Source organism: Chaetura pelagica, unplaced genomic scaffold (assembly GCF_000747805.2).
Source record: "Chaetura pelagica isolate M959 unplaced genomic scaffold, ChaPel_1.0 scaffold386, whole genome shotgun sequence".
In the NCBI taxonomy this organism is placed as follows: Eukaryota; Metazoa; Chordata; class Aves; order Apodiformes; family Apodidae; genus Chaetura; species Chaetura pelagica.
Genome location: NW_009953703.1, coordinates 1993695 through 2014355, shown reverse-complemented (window position 1 = coordinate 2014355; position 20661 = coordinate 1993695). Strand labels below are relative to the sequence as shown.

The window sequence follows — 20661 nt, the reverse complement described above, 5'->3', positions numbered from 1 at the left end:
TGGAATTGAGTATCAAGCCAGAAGGAAAATGCCTGAGGTGCTAATGTTTAGTTGGCACTGAGTCATACTGCTGGTGTAGAATTTTCTTTTTCTTTTTTTAATTCTAAAAATACAGAACAAATATATTTAAGTGTTCCAGTGACTTTCACACTCATTGACTTAGGCTGTATAGTATTCCAGTTTGGTATGTAATAGTATTTTCTTTTGGAACTGGCACCACTCGTGAAAAAAAAGAAGGAAAAACAAGGCAGTTCCTTACCTGCCATTAAAATGTTTGCCATACGGAATTACCTGAGGAGTGAAGCCTGAAGTGTGTGTCCTGTTCCTAGACCTTTTTGGGTTTATATGCTGCAAATTTATTAGTGCTGAAGCATTTGAATAATTTATAATAATTAAATAATTACCCCTCAAGGAGCCACTGGGTTGAATGTTCAGACTGGTACTCTGGGAGAATCCTGAGCATTGCTGAACGGGCAGAACAAAGAGGGGGAAAAATGTGGCAATTTGTGAATTAGCCCTGGAAAGGGGGGAATGATTGCCATTTCCGTCCTTAAATTGTCACTAGAAAACAGGATTAGAGGAGGAAGGATTTCTCTAAGCCTCAGGAGAAAAGCTATCGCAGTGCAATATTGACGCAAGAAGAAATGTATATATTCTGTGCTATTAAGTGTAATTAGGAAGATAGTTCATTGCCACTCACAGTTTACTGTTAGGAGATTTCTTTTCTGTAATTCATTGGAACGATCAGAGGAAGCTGGTTTATATTGAAGTGAACCTTTTCCCACTGTATCTCTGGTGCTTCTCCTGCTGGGTTCCCACTTGGCAGCTGATGGCAGGAAGGTGTCCTGGATCCTAGCGCCCGCTGCTTTGTACGGGTGGTTTGATGCCTGGAGAAGGAGGCTATTCACTGCAGATAATGCTGGCTGATCTGTCTTTTCTTCCTTTACAAATGGTTTTCCGGGGGCTGTGTGTGTTAAGGAAATGTAAATTACCTTCTTCAGAGCCAGAGGTTTTTTTAAGTTAGTTTCCCCTCCAGGTTTTGTCTGGCTTTATCAGATACTGGGTCTTAGTCCATGCAACTACAAAATACTTAAAATAGATGAGGTGTAAGGAGTAGTGGAACTTTGTCTGTATTGTTTGGAAGCAGCTGTGTGAACAGCTTGCTTAAGATTTATTTCTTAAAATTCAGCATTTTTTAAAACTCTGTAATATTATCTTGGTTAAATGCAAGGTGTTAAATCACAAGGCATTCTTAAGGAGGAAAAAGCAGGACTAAAGCAGTGGCAGTGATGAGATGTTCTCGCAGTGATTACTTGGGTTCTCAGGGGAGACTGTGGGGAAACTGTGAAATGGGAAATAAATCACATTCTGGCACCCATCAGCATGCTATGTATTACTTTTCTTAAGCAGGTCGTGGGGTAAAGAGCATACTAAAACCTGCAAGGCTCTTGCCTGGGCAGCTAAGAGAAAGGAATACCTTTAGGATGACAACAGAGAGAGAATGACAGAATGGAAAAGAGAATAATTTGTTTTACCAGCTCCAAGGTGCAGGAATTCTAAAAATGTGTAAAAGGGCCGAGTAAGATGTATGTAAATAGAATTCACTCATAGGGACTTCTTATTGTTTTTACCCTCCAGTCTTCATGTTGGTACCTTTGGCTGAAAGACCAAATAATTATTAGTGTTGTGAAGAAATGGTTTTTAGACTCATTTTAATAGGAAGCGTCACAGCCTTGTGAAAGAGGAAGAATTAGAGGTGTTGTGTTAACAGGGCTGGGAAGTAGAGGCAATAGTCCAGGGACCTGTTTTGACAGTGGGTGATTTCATCCAGAAGCAAGAAAAGGCTGCAATAATCCCTTTTCCAACGACGTGAAATCTAGAGGAGTTAGAAGGGGCCTGAAGATCAGCCAGCTCATTCTGCCACTTCTAACACCTACTGATTGTTTTAACTTTGGTATCCATGCAAATGCATTCAAAAATTAATGCAGATTGTTTTAATTTTGTATTTTAGAATAATTACAGTAGACTGGTAGGGTTCTCTTTTGGTTATAAGCTTCCATAATTTTCACCAATAAAAATTACTTCATATTGTTCCCTTGGGATTTTAATTGCATTAAGAAATGATTGGCCCTAATAAACTTCTGCAGTCTGTGATAATTATAATCAAATAACGTATCCATATAAAAGCATAAAATTGTGCTGAAGCAAATGCATTCGTGATCATCAATTAGTGAGCTATCAAAGGCGTTGCAGATGGTAGTTGCCTTGTGCTTTTTAGAATGAAGCCTGACCATTGTAGCCTTAACTATGTGCAGTAAATTTATGTTTCAGCTATTCTTGCACCAGTAAATAACTCTCTGAATGTGGGTTTATATACATATCCTGTCTGCCACACAGATATTCTCAGTTTCTTTTCGTATGCAAATCAAGTCTCAGCACTCCTGAGTCAGGCTGGTACCCTGAGAGGAAGGCTGGAGGTCTGTAGACTGGAAAAGAGATGGCTAATGGGGTGGGATATTAGGTATGTCTACAAAATCATGTGTGGCCCAGAAAGAGTAAATAGGGAATAATGCAACTGGAAACCTATGGAATCAGAATGGGTCCAGAGCAGTGCCATGAAGGCCATCCAAGGACCAGGAAGCTTGCCATAGGAAGAAGGGCTGAGAGAACTGGGTTTGTTCAGCTTTAAGAAAAAAAAGACTTAGGAGAGACCTTATTACGCTGGATCAGTACTTAAAAGGGGTAATGGGTACAAGTTACTCCTGGAGGGAGACTCTTATTGGAGCTAAGAGGAAATTTTTTGACATAGAGAACAATCAGCCATTGGAATAATCTCCCCAGGGAAGTGGTGGATTCCCCAACTTCGGAAACTTTTTTGATTTTGCTGGACAGGGTACTGAGCCATCTTGTCTTGATGGTACTTTTGCCAAGAATGGTTGGACCAGATGATCCTAGAGGTCCCTTCCAACTTGGGATTCTATGATTCTATATCATCAGCAAGGGTATTTGTTTTAATAAGACTGTGGCACTGTACAGTACTTTACAGAACAGAGAAATGGCTATGGCTGTACTTCTTGAAATGTAAAATAGAGAAGAGCTGGTCACAAGCAGTTGTGCAAAGGGCAGTGGAAGAAGTTTGGCACAAGCAATGTCTGTAGAAACTGCTGAATGTTTGGAGTTTTGGGAAGAGGAGGAGTTGATGTTTGGTGGCAGATTGTGCTGTAGTTGAGTGGCAATGTAGGGAAAAAAAAAAAAAAGGAGAGAGAGAAAAATCAGGTGAACTCTGTATTTGGCAGACAGTAGTGAAATCAATGACTCTCCCCAACTGAATGTGGTCCACTGTGTTTGATAGCTTGGGCTGCCTCCTTTAGGACAAGGAGGAATAATTGATGCTTTGCAGCTGTGGACATCTTGGTAGCAACCCTATTTCTTCCAACCTTGGGTAAATGAATAAAAGAGGAGAGAGAGAAAAATCAGGTGAACTCTGTATTTGGCAGACAGTAGTGAAATCACAATGACTCTCCAACTGAATGTGGTCCACTGTGTTTGATAGCTTGGGCTGCCTCCTTTAGGACAAGGAGGAATAATTGATGCTTTGCAGCTGTGGACATCTTGGTAGCAACCCTATTTCTTCCAACCTTGGGTTTGCAATGAAGTGCAAGTTTAAAGGTACAATATGCTTCCTATTTCTGGAATTCTTGGAGAAATAGTGGACCTACAAGAAGCAAATCCAGAGTGTTAAAAAAGACAGGTGGACTCATCCATGACATCCTTGTGAGATGCTGCCATCAAAACTGTGGGAAGCACAGAATTATTTACAAAGAATGCCAACTAGAACTAGAGATCAGGAGCATTGTTACCACCAGATTATCTTGATCTAATGATAGATGACTCTTTTGTTTGTGTTATCAAGATAGAATGTGGCATTTATGTCTTATGGTAAGTTTCCAGCCAGTTAAACAGGGATCACAGCTGTCTTTGAGTTGCAGAAAGACTTTGATTGCTAAATCCTGTAAAGTGGATTTAGGTCCCAGTTTCCCTTTTATTGATTAAAAAGTTAAATTTAATTGCTTACGAAGCGTCTCTTTCTATTTTATGCATTTTATCAGTGAAATACAGGCCTGCATCTTTGACTTCAAACAGTTACATTTACATAATCAGCACATTTACCATTCTCCCTCACAGTTTACTTATAGGTTGAGCTTGCCTGCCTGCCATGTGATCTGACCACAATGGCTAACCACTCTTTAGTGATAATTTACATTATTATTGTAATATGGATTAGGCATCAGTTGGAAGCGGGTCCGAGTCAATACTGGCTTCTTTTCTGTGACATCTTAAAAGAAATTATTTAACAGTCTGATATCCATTTGGAAATTCAAAGACATTGCTTAAATTGTTTTTTGGCAAACTGAGCTTCATCAATGAAACTTAGCAGTTGGCTGGACATCCAACATCTAGAGCAGAGATAAATGAGGAACAGAGTAGGAATGTGGACTCATTCTGCTCACCTTGAACTGATGCTGGTCTAACAGAGAGCAGAATTTGATCCTCTGGATCCTCTGTCTTCCTCTTTGGAAGATGATGCCATGGGTATTTCTGTCAAGTGACTGCAGGTCCTGACACTCGTAACCCCCTGAGAATATGGATGTAGTAGGGGAAGATACTTGGTCATCTTGTAAAAACTTTTTTCTCCTTGAGCTGGCAAGTGCATACACAAAAGTAGGTGGGAAGAAATGTTTTAATTCTCCTGTCTGCCCAACCAATTCATTTGTCTGGAGCTTGAATTCCCTTAAGAGAGGAAATCTGAAGGACTTTGCAGGAAATAACAGCTGTTCTTCTTCCTCCCTGGAGCAAAGGATGTGCATCATGATCGGTAAAACCCCCCTCTCTTTTATCAGTATGATTGACACCCAGTGACTTGTTCTAAGAGCCCAACCTGGTTGTAATCCTAGTTGGTCAGATGACCATATGCTGCTGTTGCTGCTGGTGCTGTTCACGTGTATACTTGATGCTGAATTAATATTTTAATGTAGCTTGTTTAAGAAGCTTCATTATTGAATGATTTAGGAGTTTAAGGTGACCATAAAAAGATATTTGCTGAAGTTTCAATGGGGAGAATCTGATTCCCCATAAATTTTGAATGTAAAAAACCCTACAGACTTGTTGTTAAGGATGGGTTTATTTACATGAAACTCGAGAAGGGCTTTAGTGCAGCCTTAGTCTGATGTAGAGTTTATAAAATCCTCTGATTAGTTGGTATTTTAAAAAATAAAAGGCAATTGTTATCATGAGGATCTTGTCGTACATAGTGTCCTTCAGTTATTACATGTGAAATGAATTAATTATTTGAAAAGACTAAGGTCTGTTGCAATACCTGAGAGCCTGAGCTCTGCAGTTGGAGAGTTGTAGGGAACTTTTTTTCCTAAGGCTTTGCAGAATCTCATAAATGGAAAGAACCTTCCTAAGATGGCTGATGCAAAACATCTTTATTTCTACTTTATTTGAGTTTGTTGCATTACAGCAGGTGCTTGTGTATCTCCAGCATTCTAGCAGAGTGCTCTGCTTGATCTGGCTGGGAGAATGGGATCCTCAGTCTTGTTTAATTGTGGTGATGACAGGGCTTGTGACTGCAGTTGCAGGAATGAAAGTCCACAGATCTGGATGGACCGAGAAGAGAGAGACCATCTCTCATAGAAGTCAAACTGTGTTTGTCTTAAAGTAATTTTTTCTCTTCTTGTTCTTGGGCAAGAAGGAAGCACACCTTAGATGTAAGTATAGCCAATTAATTCCTGTTACTGGAACTGAAATTCTAAGAGCTTAATCAATATTAATCCAGACCTAAGCGTAGCAGAAAAAGAAAGAAATATCAGACAGTTAAAGCTGGTAATTGTGTGTACAACAACTTTGACATCTTTCCTGGTGTTAAACTTGCCCTGCTGCTCTGTGTCCTAAGGTCAGTAGTTTCATCCTGGTGGTGGTGGTGGGTTGTCAGCAGCTGGAGCCTTTCCTGGGAGGAAGATGAAGTTCATGATAATGGAAGAATTTCTTTCTTGGTCCATTTTACATCCCTATGTATGGTGCCTGTTTTGTATGTCAGATTTTTTTTTCTTTCTTTTTTTCCTCCCCAATCCAGTGTTGTCCAGCTTCAGGTGTCCATTTCTCTTTCTGACTACCAGAGAGTTAGCAGTAGTTGTGGGGTCTCCCATGTGTCATTCCCTGCCTCTGTTCCTCTACATGAAGTCCTTTGTTCAGGTGCTGGACAGGCCACATAAGGTGGTGGTCTGCTAGCTGGGCTATTCACAGACATGTAGGAAGGAGATTAAGATCCTGAAGGAAGTGAGGAACTCTAGTAGATAAAAAGTCATTCACTGATCTCTGGAGCGTGTGTGGACTTTTAGCTTGTTTAGAGAGCAAGGATCCTGTGGGAAGGTGTCCTGAAGAGCAATGATGAAACAGGAAAATGTGATCCAGAAAAAAAGTCCCCCAGACCATGCAGTTGGAGAAGCTTAGCTTAGGAGTACATATGCTACTATAGTCTCTCTGCAGAGTTTGATGCAAGGCTGTCTGGATGCATGGGGAGAAGCTTCTGCTTTCTTAGTCTGGTGGAAACTGATTGCATGTGGAAATAAATAAGGTTGTCATGTGGATCTTTTGAGGTCCCTTCCAACCCCTGAGATTCTATGATATGGTGTGTGATCACATATCCATCATTATCTAGGAAAAATTATTTGGGCAACAGCTATTGTAATCAGACAAATTTAGATGAATGGAAATGTTGTAATCATTAATGTTGTGTATTTGCTTGTGTAAAAATTAATGTTGGAAAGTATTCAGCTGCTTAGCTTGCCTGTCAAGATTGTTTTATTGGTTTATGTTAGAATACTTGGGAGAATAGGAAGATGGTGCAGTGATACGGTTTGGGAAGAGACATAACTGATCTAATTGATGGAGCTCTTTGAGACCTTTAAGTAGAAGAATGTATGACAAACCTGCCAAAATTACCTTCTTAGGGACTGAGCTCAGAGGTCCAAGAGGCATTTTTCTCTCCTTTATTCTTAAGAGAGTGAAGTTGCAACCGGTTTTAGTGTAGAAGGAATTGAATGTGAATTGTTTAAAAATCTGTCCTGAGAACAGTAAGTTTTCTTTAAAGAAATCTGATTTTTTCTTTGTTTTAAAAACACCTGAAGATGATGCACATTATTAGCCATATACACGCATTCTGTTTTTCTTTTTGAAACTCACTTTCTGTATCTGCAGTAATATCAAGATCTGATGTAAACTAAAAATCTTTCTTCATTGTCTGAGAAAGGTCAGTTTTCAAAGATGAGAAATATCTTGAATTTCTAAATTTCAAATAGGACAGACTGTAAATGTTTTTAACATTTAATTAATATGGATTACATTTTGTTAGTTCACTTTTCTTCATTGATTCTTGCCATTCAACTAGTCATTTCTATCGGTGTGTATAAAATATATGGCTTACTGTTAAAAGGATCTCAAATCAAATTGGCTTTATTTCCTTCAGAATATTCTGATAAATGTTTATTAAGGGAATCATAAGAAAGGAGTAGACATTTCTAATAGGAGAATATTTCCAAGTGGCTCAATTGAATTAAAGAATGCCCACTGGAATGAAAACTCATTATTTCAGTACCCTTAGTGGAAGAACCAATTTTTCTTATTTCACAGAACTCCCAGTCTGATTCATCTGCACCTGAGTGTTGTCCATCAGTTGGAGATGTGGGCAGATTTATTAGTACTGCAGTTTTTGGATGGAAAGGCCAACTTTGCTGTGAACTTTCTAATTCTTTAAACCTGCCTGAGGAGAAGACTAAGAGGTGGACTTCCTTCTGAAAGGGGCCAGGTAGCCCACTCCATTTGTCAAGAAAGCTCTTTCTGTAGCAGTTCATTGTTTCCTTATGGTGATACTGAATCTCCATGTATTGGTTAATGAACCAGCTGGGACGTGCTAATGAGCTGGTTCATATGGAAATGACTTCCTCAAATAACAGCAGCAAAACGAAAAGCTCTTTGAAATCCGTGGTTTGGGAGTATTAGCTAAGTGGTTTTGTTCCCCTCAAATCACTCCTCCTCCTGCCTGTCCAGATTACTGCCAGGGGGATTGGAGTAATTAGATGAGCAGATTTTGTTTATTTTTTTTCTATGGCCTGTCATCATGTCAGCTTCGAAAGTATTCACAGCTTCCATCGTGGCTTCCAAGACAATGGAAGCATTTCTTTAGAGGAGCATATGAAGCTGGCTCCAGTACTTCAGAACCTATGATATGGCAGTCATGACATTTCGCATGTGCTTCTGACACAGGCTGAGTGAAAAAAACACTGATTCCAAAATGTGAGGAAAATGGGATAATTTGGATGCAAATACCTCATAACATGTATTTATATGTGTGTATAGATATTTGATAGCAAAGTTATGCACATCCACACATAAATTATTTTCCTTTTATTAAATGAAGTAGGATTTTTCTTAATTGGTTGTGTCTTAAAATACGAAGCATAAAGTGGTGCTTGGCTTGTCTGTTCTCCCTTGGCTTGTCTGGCACTCCTGAGCTTGAGCATGTGGGTGTTTCAAGGTTACTTAGATAGCACCTCCTTCCAGTAACCCCCTGCCAGGGCTTGGGACTCCTGCTCCTTTGAAACACTTAGGGAAGCAGCATCTTCCATCAATATTTAGTAACTCGGGGGAATTTCAGGTGCTACCATGATGAATCTAAATGTGACCTAAATTGAACTGAAAGCAGCTTGAGGCAGGAATGGCTTTTTATCTTCTTGAATCGTGTTTGAAGTTCTGATCCTTCTTTGAAGCATATTTAAACTAATAAGCACTGCCTATTCTTGACAATACTGGTCAAGATAATGTGGGATGTCTATTACTGTGGTCTGGTTTTCTATCATTTCCCGATTACAGTGAGGATGATGAATGAACATCGCCATGAAATGATATTTTAAAGCATTAGTTTAGCCATGTTGGTGACACAGTGTGACAGAGATGATTACCAGTGCTGATGTTTTATTTGAAACTGTGTAAAAAATTTATACTTGACCCCTTTACATGAAGATGAGCTTTAGGCATGCTTAGTTTATGCAGATTCCACAGGTGGTCATAACAATAGTGTGAGTGTTAGATTAATTTTGCAGGGTAAATGATCATTTTATATATTCATTAGAGCCACTCAGGGCTACAAAAGAGGACTCTTTCAATTTGTATTTTCATGCAAATATCTTTATTTGTTGTGTAAAAACGTTAGAACAGCTAGGTACTCTTGTGTAAATTAGTAGCCCTGTTACAAGTATCTCTGCAGTTGAAAGCAGCAGAGGTACCAGACGTGTAATTACATTAGCACAGATATTCTACAGAAAGCTGCTTCTGTGAAACAGAAACAAGCTTATTGTGAAAATCTTTGCTTTTGAGAGCATGGATGCTATGCACATCATTAACCTGTTAATTAAATCCATTAAGGGCTACATTTTTTGAGGCCTTGTTAAATGATTACTTATGTATAAGAATGTCTGTTTCTAAAAGTCTTCAGTTGCGTAGTGTGTACTAACATTGTAAAAGCAGATGCTTCAGTTTGGATGCAAAAGATGCAGACAGCATCTGTGCACCTGGAACTGCTGCCTTTCCATGTTACCATTCTTTTACTTCAAAAGAATAATACTGTGGTATCTTTTATGGCAACAGTGACCAGATTTCAAAGTTCAAAACCGTTGATCTCTGCTCAGCAAACAGCCCCAGCAGAATACCTGAATGCTCCCTGCACCCTGCCACATCTCTTAGTGATTCGCAAAAGAAACGTGGGTCTCTGCTAGCAAAGACATCCTCAGGATATTTATTCTCAGCTGTTAAAACGTCTCAGAGAATGTGGTTTTATCTCTTCTGCTGATGCTTGTGAAAATGTATGTGAAGGTGCATGTCTGTTAGGATTGCAGTGATAGCTGAAGACTATTCAGAAATACATAACCACCATAAATTCAAAATAACATAAGCAAAATATCTGCCAAAAGGTAGTGAAGATCTACCAGTGTTGCAAGGCTGACCTCTGAATAATTTTGAAGCACAGCTTTTTGTTGGAACACTTCCATCTTTAAATTATTGGAAACGACCTTTTATTTTCAGTTTTCTTTATTTCATCAGTGCAGATATTAAAAAGAAAAAACACCCCAAACCCTGACCCTTCTTCTAAACGTACTTGTTTCCTGCCCTGGGACCATAGGTTAGCACTTTGCCTGCTGCAGGACTTGCAGTGTTTGTGCTCCTGTTAATGGACTGACACAAATTTATGGCCAATGGTGGTCTCTGCTCTGTTTATACTTGGAGCATTACTGACTTTTACTCTGGGGAATCAAGCTCAACTGAAAAAGAAAGAACAAAATTAAAAAATAAAACGAGTAGAAAATTACTCTTTATGTTGGGATGCTTTGTTGCCCCAGTTCTAGCTTTTGTTGCTCTCATTTGGGAGGTGGGTTTGCAGCAAAGGGGCTGTTTCTCTAGGTGGGGTCTAGTTCATTGCCATCCAGCAATTAATTATGTCTAATGTCTTAGTTTAAAAAAACCTAAACAACTATTTCAAATGCATCCTGGGATAATACAACCTCTTCATAAGATCCCTGGATCTCAGTCTGGCCTGATGAACACTTTTTCAGCTGGAAATATTTTGCTTTCCCTCACCTGCCTGTGCAGTCATTTGGGAAGATGCCTTGCAAAATCTGTCTCCAGATGGGATGGAGATTTTTCTTTCTTCACATTCCAGTCTAAGTGTGCTATACTTACTTACATTTTATAATTCTTGTCACAAGATTTCCAAAATTTGTCTAATCTTAACACCTGCAAGTCTGAACAAGTTAATGTGATCATGTTCTCTTGAGTGCAAACTCAAGTATTTTAGTTATTCTGTTCTTCTGGACCTTGCAATCAAGAGCTGAATTTATGATGAGATGTGAGATAATTTCAATTTTGAAGTCAATATCTTTGAAATTTCCTTCCTTTTACATTAATTCTTTTCCCTCTCCAAGTGGATTTTTTGTGAATTAAGTTTAGCTATTTAGCTATTTTTTGGAGGGCTGGTTGTTTTTTGGAGGGCTGGTTGTTTTTTGGAGGGCTGGTTGTTGTTGTTTAGATTTTTAGGGTTTTTTTGGTGGGTTTTTTTCAGTTTTTTATTTTTTTATTTTTAGTATTTACTGTCACTTTTCCTGAGGTAAAAACTGCTTGCATCTTGAAGCCCTTCATCCTGGTTTCCACTGTCTGGAAAGTGAAGCTTTTGGCCCTCTTGGATTGATTAGCCACTGCTCAGCTCTCTGCTGTGCCTCCTGTCAGCAGCCTGTGCTTGCAGCATCTGCTTGACGAGCAGATTGATTTACTGCTGGAGAACACTTATCACTCTCAAACTTTGGCACAGCTGCTTGGATTGTTTATTCCTGCACAGCTATTTCCAAGTGATTTTCTAAAAGATTTTTCCTCTAGAATTCAGATCATTTAAGAAGAATGTCTAGAGTAAATATAATCATAAATAGAAGCAGATCATTAAATATGGACTGCAAATTAAAATAAAAGAGAAAATTCCCAGTAAAAGCAATTTATATAGTTCTACAATAGCCTCTGTCCAGTTTTTATAAAATTGATTGTGCCCATATTTAAAAATAGTACTTTTCACATGAATTAATTATGCTATGTGTTGCCAGGGAGTTGTTATCGTCGCTGTTCTCCATCTATGCAGAAATACTAATTAGTAGCAGTTTGGGCACCATGAGAAATCCTGCCCATTGTATGACACTTCTATAATGCTTATTAAGAATAATAACTGTCTGGCCCATATGGTTGAGTAAGTATTTCTGTATGAATATGTGTTGTCAATATTTTATCATCTGCCTTTTCTGTTCCAATAACTTTGGGCAGCCCTGGTTCTGCTCCAGAGCGAGGGGAGTTCCCACAGGTAGAGGGGCTGCCCCATCTGGGGCTCTTTGGAGCTCCTCTGGAGAACATTCCAAGGGAACACTTCTGGACCTGTGTGCATGTCAGCACTGCTGGAGGCTGAGGGAGAGTTACTGCAATTCCTCTGTTTAACCCCAGCCAGACTTGGCAGCACCTTGGTGTGCAATTTTGGATTGCAATTCCTTTACCATGGCATACTGATGATTGCTGTAGTATCTGAAAAAGTATGCTGGCTTCTGTGCTGTAGTGGGTTATAAAATATGTAAGTTGGGAATAGCATAAAGCTGAGCAGAAAAAAAAATGTAATTCTGCCTCAAAATGATGTCTGGAGAAGGATGCAGACATTGCTGTGATTATTATGTGTATGTGAAGTAAATTCTCATACTTCAGAAAGGTTTTGCAGGTGTGCAGATTGGGCCTCATTTCACAACTTTTTCTGTGGAACAATTTCTTTTTTTTTATTCTGGGGAAAAAGATTTAAATGCTTTAAGTTTGGAAAAACAGAATGTTGCTATTATTTCGATGAACAAAGATAATTTAAGCTTCATGAAAGAGGAAGAAAATTAGAAGTTGCAGTTGTCACGTTTTGGAAGAAGGGATGGCAATGTTTTTGTCTTTGCCAGGTAATGAATTATTGCAGAATAGCATAAGAATTCTCTTTGTGTCTTGGAGCTTGAACACCAAGCAGATGTTGAACTGCTGCCAGTGCTTCCCGCAGCCAGTCCCTCTCTCAGAGCATCCAACCATGGACAGCAGGTTTCCTGCTGTGGGTCCTTGAGGACTCCATTAGTGCTGATCTAGACACTGCTTGGTGAGGTTCCCTGGGGAAGTGTGGATGAGGTGGTTTCTTCCAGAGTATTGTCTCTGCAGGGATCCCACCCATCAATGGGCTGTTAGCAGGAGGGTGGACCTGGAGTGAAACCTGGGCTCTGCCCTCTGGGAAAATGCCTTGGAGTGACTGCCTTTGTGAAGGGTGGTGAGGAGAAAACCATGTATGGAAAAGCAGGAAAAGTGCAGAGCTTGCTGGTGTCAAACCAGCAGTGTAAGGATTTGTATAGAACTGGAGTGGCCCTTCTCCATCACCCAGTTCCTACAGGCAGACATGAAATATCAGGCTACCGCTTCCCTGCAAATATCCTCAGCTTCTCACTTGGTTGTGCTTGAAGGGATCTGAGCTTTCCTATGGGCTGGAGAGAAGATTATACCTACCTAGAGAGGAGGCTGGGGATCAGTAGAAGGTGTTGCTGAGTTGGGTGTCCAGCAACCCATGTATTCCCTTTGGTCTTCTGCTGGTGAGCTGGTGGTTTGGGTTGCAGAGGATGCTGCATAACCAGTGTTGTGTTGATTCTGGGTGTTTTTCACTGGGAAACAACAGTTGCTGTTGAGGAATATAAGCCCCAAAGTCAAGATGGAGTGACTGAAGGAACTTTTTTCAGATGCAGTTTCTATTAAGGTTACATTTACAAACACCTTAGACAAACTATTATGGTTTAAAAGGAATAGGTTTTCATAGATGTTTAGCATTTTAAAAAGGTCAGTATTTGATTATAACTGCCTGTAATCCAGGATGAAGATGTTTTTAATCTCACACGCAGCATGCTACTCATAGTTGTAATCTGCTGATAGCATCTATTTATACTTTCTGTTTTTATACTATACATAAACTTCTATACATCATGGCCTCGTCTCTAATTTTCAGTTGCTATCAAGGCAAGAGATCTGTTCTTACAAGCCTTCAAAATCTGTCAGATGGGTATTACAGAAATGTTTTGGAAAGTGTGGGTTGGTTTTATTTATTTATTTTTAACTGAGAGTTAAGTGAAAAAAATCTTTTTCCTTGGTTCATCTCCGAGGTGTGGGCACATGATTGAGTAGTTCAGCTAATGCAGTTTACATTAGTGCTTAATATGGAGAAGTCTTGCCTTCAAGTGTCAAGGGGTTAGTAATTCACTGAATTTTCATAAACAGCAGTGTTCATTACATTTTGCTGCAGAAAGTGATGCTGGAATGTGTCTTAAGTGTTACAGCATGTGGATAATAAGGCAAAAACCTGACATGTAAACTTGGAACAAAGTGCTGCATGGCTGTAAGTCACTAAACGTCACTTCTCTTCAGATCTAAAATAAAACGAATCAATAAGCTGCTGAATTACTCATTTGTGTAGGTCATGAAAGTTTAAAAAAGGAGTGAAGATATTTAAAATTAATCCCAGGAATCAGAGGTGTTTTATATGCTGTGTGTCACATTGGAAATAGTAGAATAGTCTTTCATTTTGTGTAGCATCTTTCATACAGATTATAGTAGAAGGTGTTTTACTGTATTGCTGTTAATAATAAATAGCAAAATAGTTGACACAGTTAAGTATGGGCAAGGAAGGAAAGTTGTCTTTTGGCTGAGATGTGGCAGAAGATGCAGGGCAGGCACAAAGGAAGGCTCTTCCAGAACCCAGGGAAGGGGGAAGTTTTGCTAACAACAGCTATACAAATATTACTTTGTAATATAAAATACCTAAATATATCACATCTGGTATTGTAAACTCTGTAGGAAGCTAGTGCCAAAGGACCAGTCTGTTTAGTCTGCAAAAAAAGATGTGACTGGACTGAGAAAACTGACATGGTGAGAGCATGATATGCAAATGTTGGGGCTTTCATCAGCCTTGTATGATCTTTGTCTGAATCATTAGGAATATATTTTTTTGCATAATTTGAATGTCTGCATCATGCTTAAAAAAAAAGTGGTGAGAAAATCTGTGGTAGTTTGTATGATTTTTAACAGTTTGGTTCATAATAAATACACATTGAAATCTCATAAATTAATAATTCTCATAAAATTACATAAAAATTACATAAATATCATTACAACTTGTCATAAGATAATCAAATCTGAGGAGGACAATTCAGTGGCACCTGTGTTTTGCTTACTAACAGATAAGATTATTTGTTTTTAATGCTGTCTGGAATAAAGGTTGTGTTGTCTGAGTCAGTTGTTACCTGTTCTCAGAAATAAGGGAATGAGTTCGAGCTTTCCATGTGATATAGACATGCTCTGGTGGAAGGAAGCTGGAATGGCATCCCAAGTGGTTACATGACAGTTCAAGTAGAAGAATTCAATTCAAGTGGACAGTGCCATGATCTTCTGGAGTTATGATCACAGCTGGTGGAGTTATTCCTCAGCCAGGCAATAACGAAGTCAATTGTCTCTGTTACGTTTGGGGATCTTTGTCTCAGAATTAGTATATTCTGTTTATAAAAAAGGTTCTTAAGGTATAGAATTGCTCCTAAATTTGATACTTAAACTGATAGACAAAAAAGTGTAGAAAGTAGGACTATTCCAATGATTGTCCCTTAATCTTTTCAGTGTTCTTTCACCGTTTCATGTATCAGATGTGACTTGCAGAATTATCTGTTATGTGTTTGGAAAAAATTACTAACACAATACTCTATTTAACTGATGGCTGATTTTGTCCTAAGTTTGCAAATGAGTACATATCTACAGGGACAGAATAATTGTGGAAGGTGCGTATTGTTGAATGAATTCTCAGATGGTGAAATGGTTGCAATTAAGCGAAATGTCACATTAAACAGAGCATAATTACGGTAGCATTCCTTATTAAGCAATAACACACTTACTAAGCAGCTCTTCCTGGGATTCCTGTTTTAGGCTTGATGTTTAGTGATGTTTCCTTTTGCCTGCAATATGTAATTATTGTCTGAATAGCCCCCTTGCCTGATGCTTGTGTAACCTGTGTGTCAAAGAGCAGATGTCACTGTATCCTTTCAGGCATAATTATTGCATAGTTCTAGGTAGGTCATGCAGGCAGGAGAAGCAAATCAGTGCACACTGTATCAAGAAAACTACACTTGCAGTGGTTATGGGTGCTTTCAATGGGATTGGTGAATGGGATGAGAGTATGTTTCCCTTTCTGTCTGATAAAGGATGGCAAACAGAACATGTGTAGTTTTTTATTATTAGATACTTGTGATTTATTAATACCTTTCATGTCATTATTACCTGCAGTGTTACAGATGCCTTGTAAGAGACAGCAGGATGTCTCAGCTTACAGTTTTCCATAAACAAGACATCCCAATGTCTCTTACTGGTTTTTGTACAAGTCAAGCAAGTTTTACGTCTTACTTTTGGGAATAGTGATTTGATTGAATTTCTCTTTGCTTTGGTAGACTAGTGGATTTATTTGTATTATTGCAGGTTTTTGCAGAGACTTTTGCAGGATGCTTTGCACACCTCAGTGGTAATTTTTAGTGAAAAACATTTTTGGTATCATAGTAAGTCCTAGTGGAGAAAGCCTTACTTTCAGTTAGAGTAATCCAGATCAGAAATGACCATGAGAGGTCATGTTGTTGAACCTCCTGCTCAGAGTAGAGTCAACAATGAATTCACACCAGGTAGTCCAGGGCTTTGTTCAGTCAGATCTTGAAAACCTCCAAGGATGAGACTCAGCGGACAGGCCGTTCCAAGGATTATCCTCATAGTGAGGAGGTTTTTCCTTATATCCAGCTGGGAGGTCCCCTATTTCAACACGTCTGTTGTCTCATTCTTCCACCTGTGTCCTGCTGCGATGAGATCAAACATCCATCTGGTATCTGATTAGGTTACTGTGGTTAGGAAATGGACAATATCTGTCCTTTATCTTCATCTTTTTGTACTTCCTATAGACAGATCACTGTGAAATATATTTAGTTTAGTCTTCTATACAGCATTTTTCTGAAGTTCTGGCTTTTGATACCTAAATTGCAGTGGGTTTTTAAGAAAATGTAGTTAATATTATTATTCACATTGTGCTGAGATGTTTCTTTCAATTGACTCATATTTATTTCAAGGAAAGTGTGAATTTAACATGACTCTCCTAAAAATACTTCAGTTCTAATTACAAAGCAGACTATTAACTAGGAAGTATTTACATCTTTCTCTTCATTCAAGCTTCTGAACAGGATATTTAAGTAAGCAGTGAAACACTGTGCATAGGTTTACTGCTGAATTCTGAAGAGATCATCAGGAAGTGAAAAAGTCTATGGTAATGGGATTTGCATCTGAATGTTTATCTTATTTTTCATGCTTCTTTCTCTGGTGTGCCAAGAGCAGGTTATGTTTTTAGGGTGTTTGCCAGGGAATAACTGCAAATTGTGATGTCTGTCAATAGTCTAATTACTTATGACTCCTTGCTTATATTTTTGGGTAGTTTTTCATTCTAAATTTACATATGACATTGAATGATGGCCAGTTTTTGCTGGGGCTTCTACTGCTGCTCTCTCTATCCTGTTAATGTAGGAATTGGTAAATCTGCAGCTGTTCACGAGCAACAACCAGAAATGTATAAAAAGTACTCATGAGATGAGATCTGTACAGTAGTGGTAGGTTTGGTGAGTGTAATTTGGCCAGTCCTCTGTTACGACTGCTTTATATTACACCATGGGGATTTTTATTGCTATTTCTAATGCTGTTTGCTATCCTAAGAAATAAGGTAGTAAATCCTTAATTGATAGTCATGTGTTTCAAGCTCCTATTGATGAGTAAAATACTGTTGTGCACTATGCTGAAGAGAAACGATACTACTCTTGAATTTTTGCTTTGAAAACTAGTAAAAACCAAACTTTTCCTATTCTGAAATTTCCACCTCTCAAAAACATTAAAGTGCCTTTGCTGAACTGCTTGAAGGAAGCAGATGCTGAAAAGGGTTCATGATACAGCTGTGTTGCGATGCTCAGTCTTTCTGCTAGTTTCTTTCCTGTTAATAAAAAGCCACCTAGTACTTGAGGTTTTATGTAGTAAAATGACAGAATATACACGTTCCCATGTCTGGTTTTGAATCATGTTGGCATTTGTATAGTAATATTCTTTCAAATCAAGGTAGAGTATCAAGGATGAACATTTAAATTGTCAACGGACCTCTTCATGTAACTGAACTTCAAAAGCATAAAGGTTTTTGGTTTTTTTGTTTTTTTTTCTTTTTTAATATCCAGTTTTTAAGCATATTGAATTATGTCGGAAGCCTGCAGTTAGTTTAGTGCAGTTTGCAGAGCACTGTGTAGTTCCATGCTGCCTTTTCCCATCCAGGAGATGTGTCACGGTTGAGTTCTTACCTTGGACTGAGATCTTTTGGTCACCCTCCCCCTCTACTCTGCCCTGGTGAGGCCACATCTGGAATACTGCATCCAGGTCTGGGCTCCCCTGTTCAAGAGAGACAGGGAACTACTAGAGAGAGTACAGTGGAGGGCAACAAAGATGTTTGGAGGATTGGAGCATCTCTCTTATGAGGAAAGGCTGGGAGAGCTGGGACTCTTAAAGGAGACCTTATTAATGCCTGCAAGTATCTAAAAGGTGGGTGCAGGGAGGATGGAGCCAGACTCTTTCCAGTAGTTCCCAGTGACAGGACAAGGAGCAACAAGCACAGGCTGGAACGTGGGAAGTTCCATTTAAATATGAGGGAAAACTTCTTTACTTTGGGGTGACAGAGCCCTGGGACAGGCTGCCCAGGGAGGTGGAGTCTCCTTCTCTGGAGAGATTCCAGACCCTCCTGGATGCAGTCCTGTGGAATGTAGTCTAGGGGATCCTGCTTTAGTGGGGGAGTTGGACTAGATGATCTCTAGAGGTCCTTTCCAACTCTGACAATTCTGTGATTCCGTGAAATAGAGCCATAAGATTCCTATTTACTTTTCCTCCTTTCTTAAGAGTGAAAAAAGATAGGAGTTTTTATTTATTTATTTCTACTTTTTATTACACAGTGTCAGTCCCCTGGCTCTGCAGGATTAACTCCTCTATTCATGAAGAACAATGGGATTACCAATGACACTGCCATCAGCTAAATGAAATACCTGGTATTATCATTGCAGGCATTATAGGGCTGGTTTTAGTTTTGTGTGTGTGTTTAGTTTTGTAGTCTAAGCCTGTAACTGATGCCGGTGTTTTTAAAATCAATTTTAGAAAATTTGACTGGAGTAGCATTTCTTGATATAAATCAACCTGTTTATTGTAACTTCATTTTTTGCCTTGAACAAATAGAAAATATAGGGTAGTTGCAGGGTACTTTCAAGTGGGAATTACACATGCAATGTTCTTACTGAGAGAAATGTCTCTGTTAGGAGGCATTGGTGAGTTTTTAAACTTAGAAATGAGATGAGACCCTCTTGAGACATAATCATCAATATCCCTTTAATATGTTAAGATTTGGCCTGAGTGCTTTTCTCTACCTTTTCTCTTCAGTTTGCAAGCAATTTTATACTTTATAACCCTCAGATTATTATTTTGACTTGGTGGATTTTTGTTGAATAATATTGTCAGAGGAAAATTTTTCTATTTAGCCTTGTCTGATTAAGCTCACTTGCAAATCCTCAAATAAGATTGAAGGGATTACATACGTACGTTCCTGTGCTCCAGAGCTAAAGATGACATTGCTGGGTTTAATTTTGATTAAATATCTCTTCCTGAATGACTAGCTTTGCCATATTTTAGAGTGCCAGGTGCTGCAGTTGGAAACGACTTGCTCAATGTGCAACCCAGGGTAAATGATAAGTCGATGCAGGGAGGTGCCTTCCTTGCTGGGGCTCTGCTCTTGGAGCAGCACCTGGGCCTCAACCTGCAGTACAGACACCAGCACATCCCCCCAGGTCCTCCATTTCAAACTCCTCTTAACAGTATGTTCTTATTTTCACAGCATTTATCCTCACTGTTTTATCACCATGGATGATGATTCAGCTGCTTCCCAGTGAAGTTTATTCCACTGACTAATTGCTCTATTAAGACTTTTTCCCTCTTATCTGGCTTGACTTTCTTTTCCTATTAGATTATTGCTCCTTTATGACAATTCTTATATTCATTTGTACAAATGAAATTAAATATTCATATTTCTTCAGGCTTTGGGATGGATTTTACTGGTAAAGAAATGTGCTTGGCCAGACTTTAATTTGAGATGTTGCGGGGTATTTTGTTGTGGTGTTTTGTTTTTTTTCTCAAGTTCTTCTGAGTGTTGGAGTGGTGGGAGAGGGATGGGAGGAGAAATGATTGTAGAAAACCAAAACCAGCCCTATAATGGCTGCAATGGTAATACCAGGTATTTCATGCAGATTATAGCAGTTTTGTGGTAATCCAGATGTTCTTTCTTCATGAACAGAGAAGTTAATTCTCCAGAGCTGGGAGCTTGACATTGTTTAATAAAAATTATAAATGAACAATTAAAAAATTGCTGTTGTTTTTTGTTTTTTTTTCTTCACTGTTGATAAAGGAAGAAAAGTGAGTAGGAATGTTATGCCTCTTACTTCACACTTGTCTCCTTGTTTAGGAAGCTCTTAAGCAGTTTTAGGGACCAGATGGTTGCTGATTCCATTTCAGTGGATGGCAGGGGATGTTTGGGGTGCTGCTGGGTGGCAGGGTTCCTTCTCAACACCCCCTCTTTTGCAGGTCCCTGGGGCCGGTGTGTGGGTGACTGCGGCTCGGGCGGCCTTCGCAGTCGGGCTGTCTGGTGCACCCACGCCGAGGGCTGGACGACGTACCCCGCCAATTGCGACCAGAAGGACAAACCTGAGAGCCAGAGGAGGTGCTTTAAAGTCTGCGACTGGCACCTGGAGCTGTTCGAGTGGGAGGTGTCGGGATGGGAGCGGTGCGGGCTGGTCCCCGCGGCTGGCACTGAGCTGAGAGCTGGGCCTTGTGTCACCGCCCAGCACGGGCTGCAGCGCCGGGCCGTCCGCTGCCTCCAGA

General features: G+C 39.4%; 1 protein-coding gene across 1 annotated transcript in view; it reads left to right on the top strand.

Moving 5' to 3' along the window:
• The window catches only part of THSD7B (thrombospondin, type I, domain containing 7B), a 266212-nt gene that overhangs the window by 34710 nt on the left and 210841 nt on the right, over positions 1-20661 (top strand). The window contains exon 2 of the mRNA XM_010000390.1: positions 20365-20655. Within this exon, the coding sequence (XP_009998692.1) occupies positions 20365-20655 (291 nt within the window). The remainder of the gene's footprint in view (positions 1-20364; positions 20656-20661) is intronic.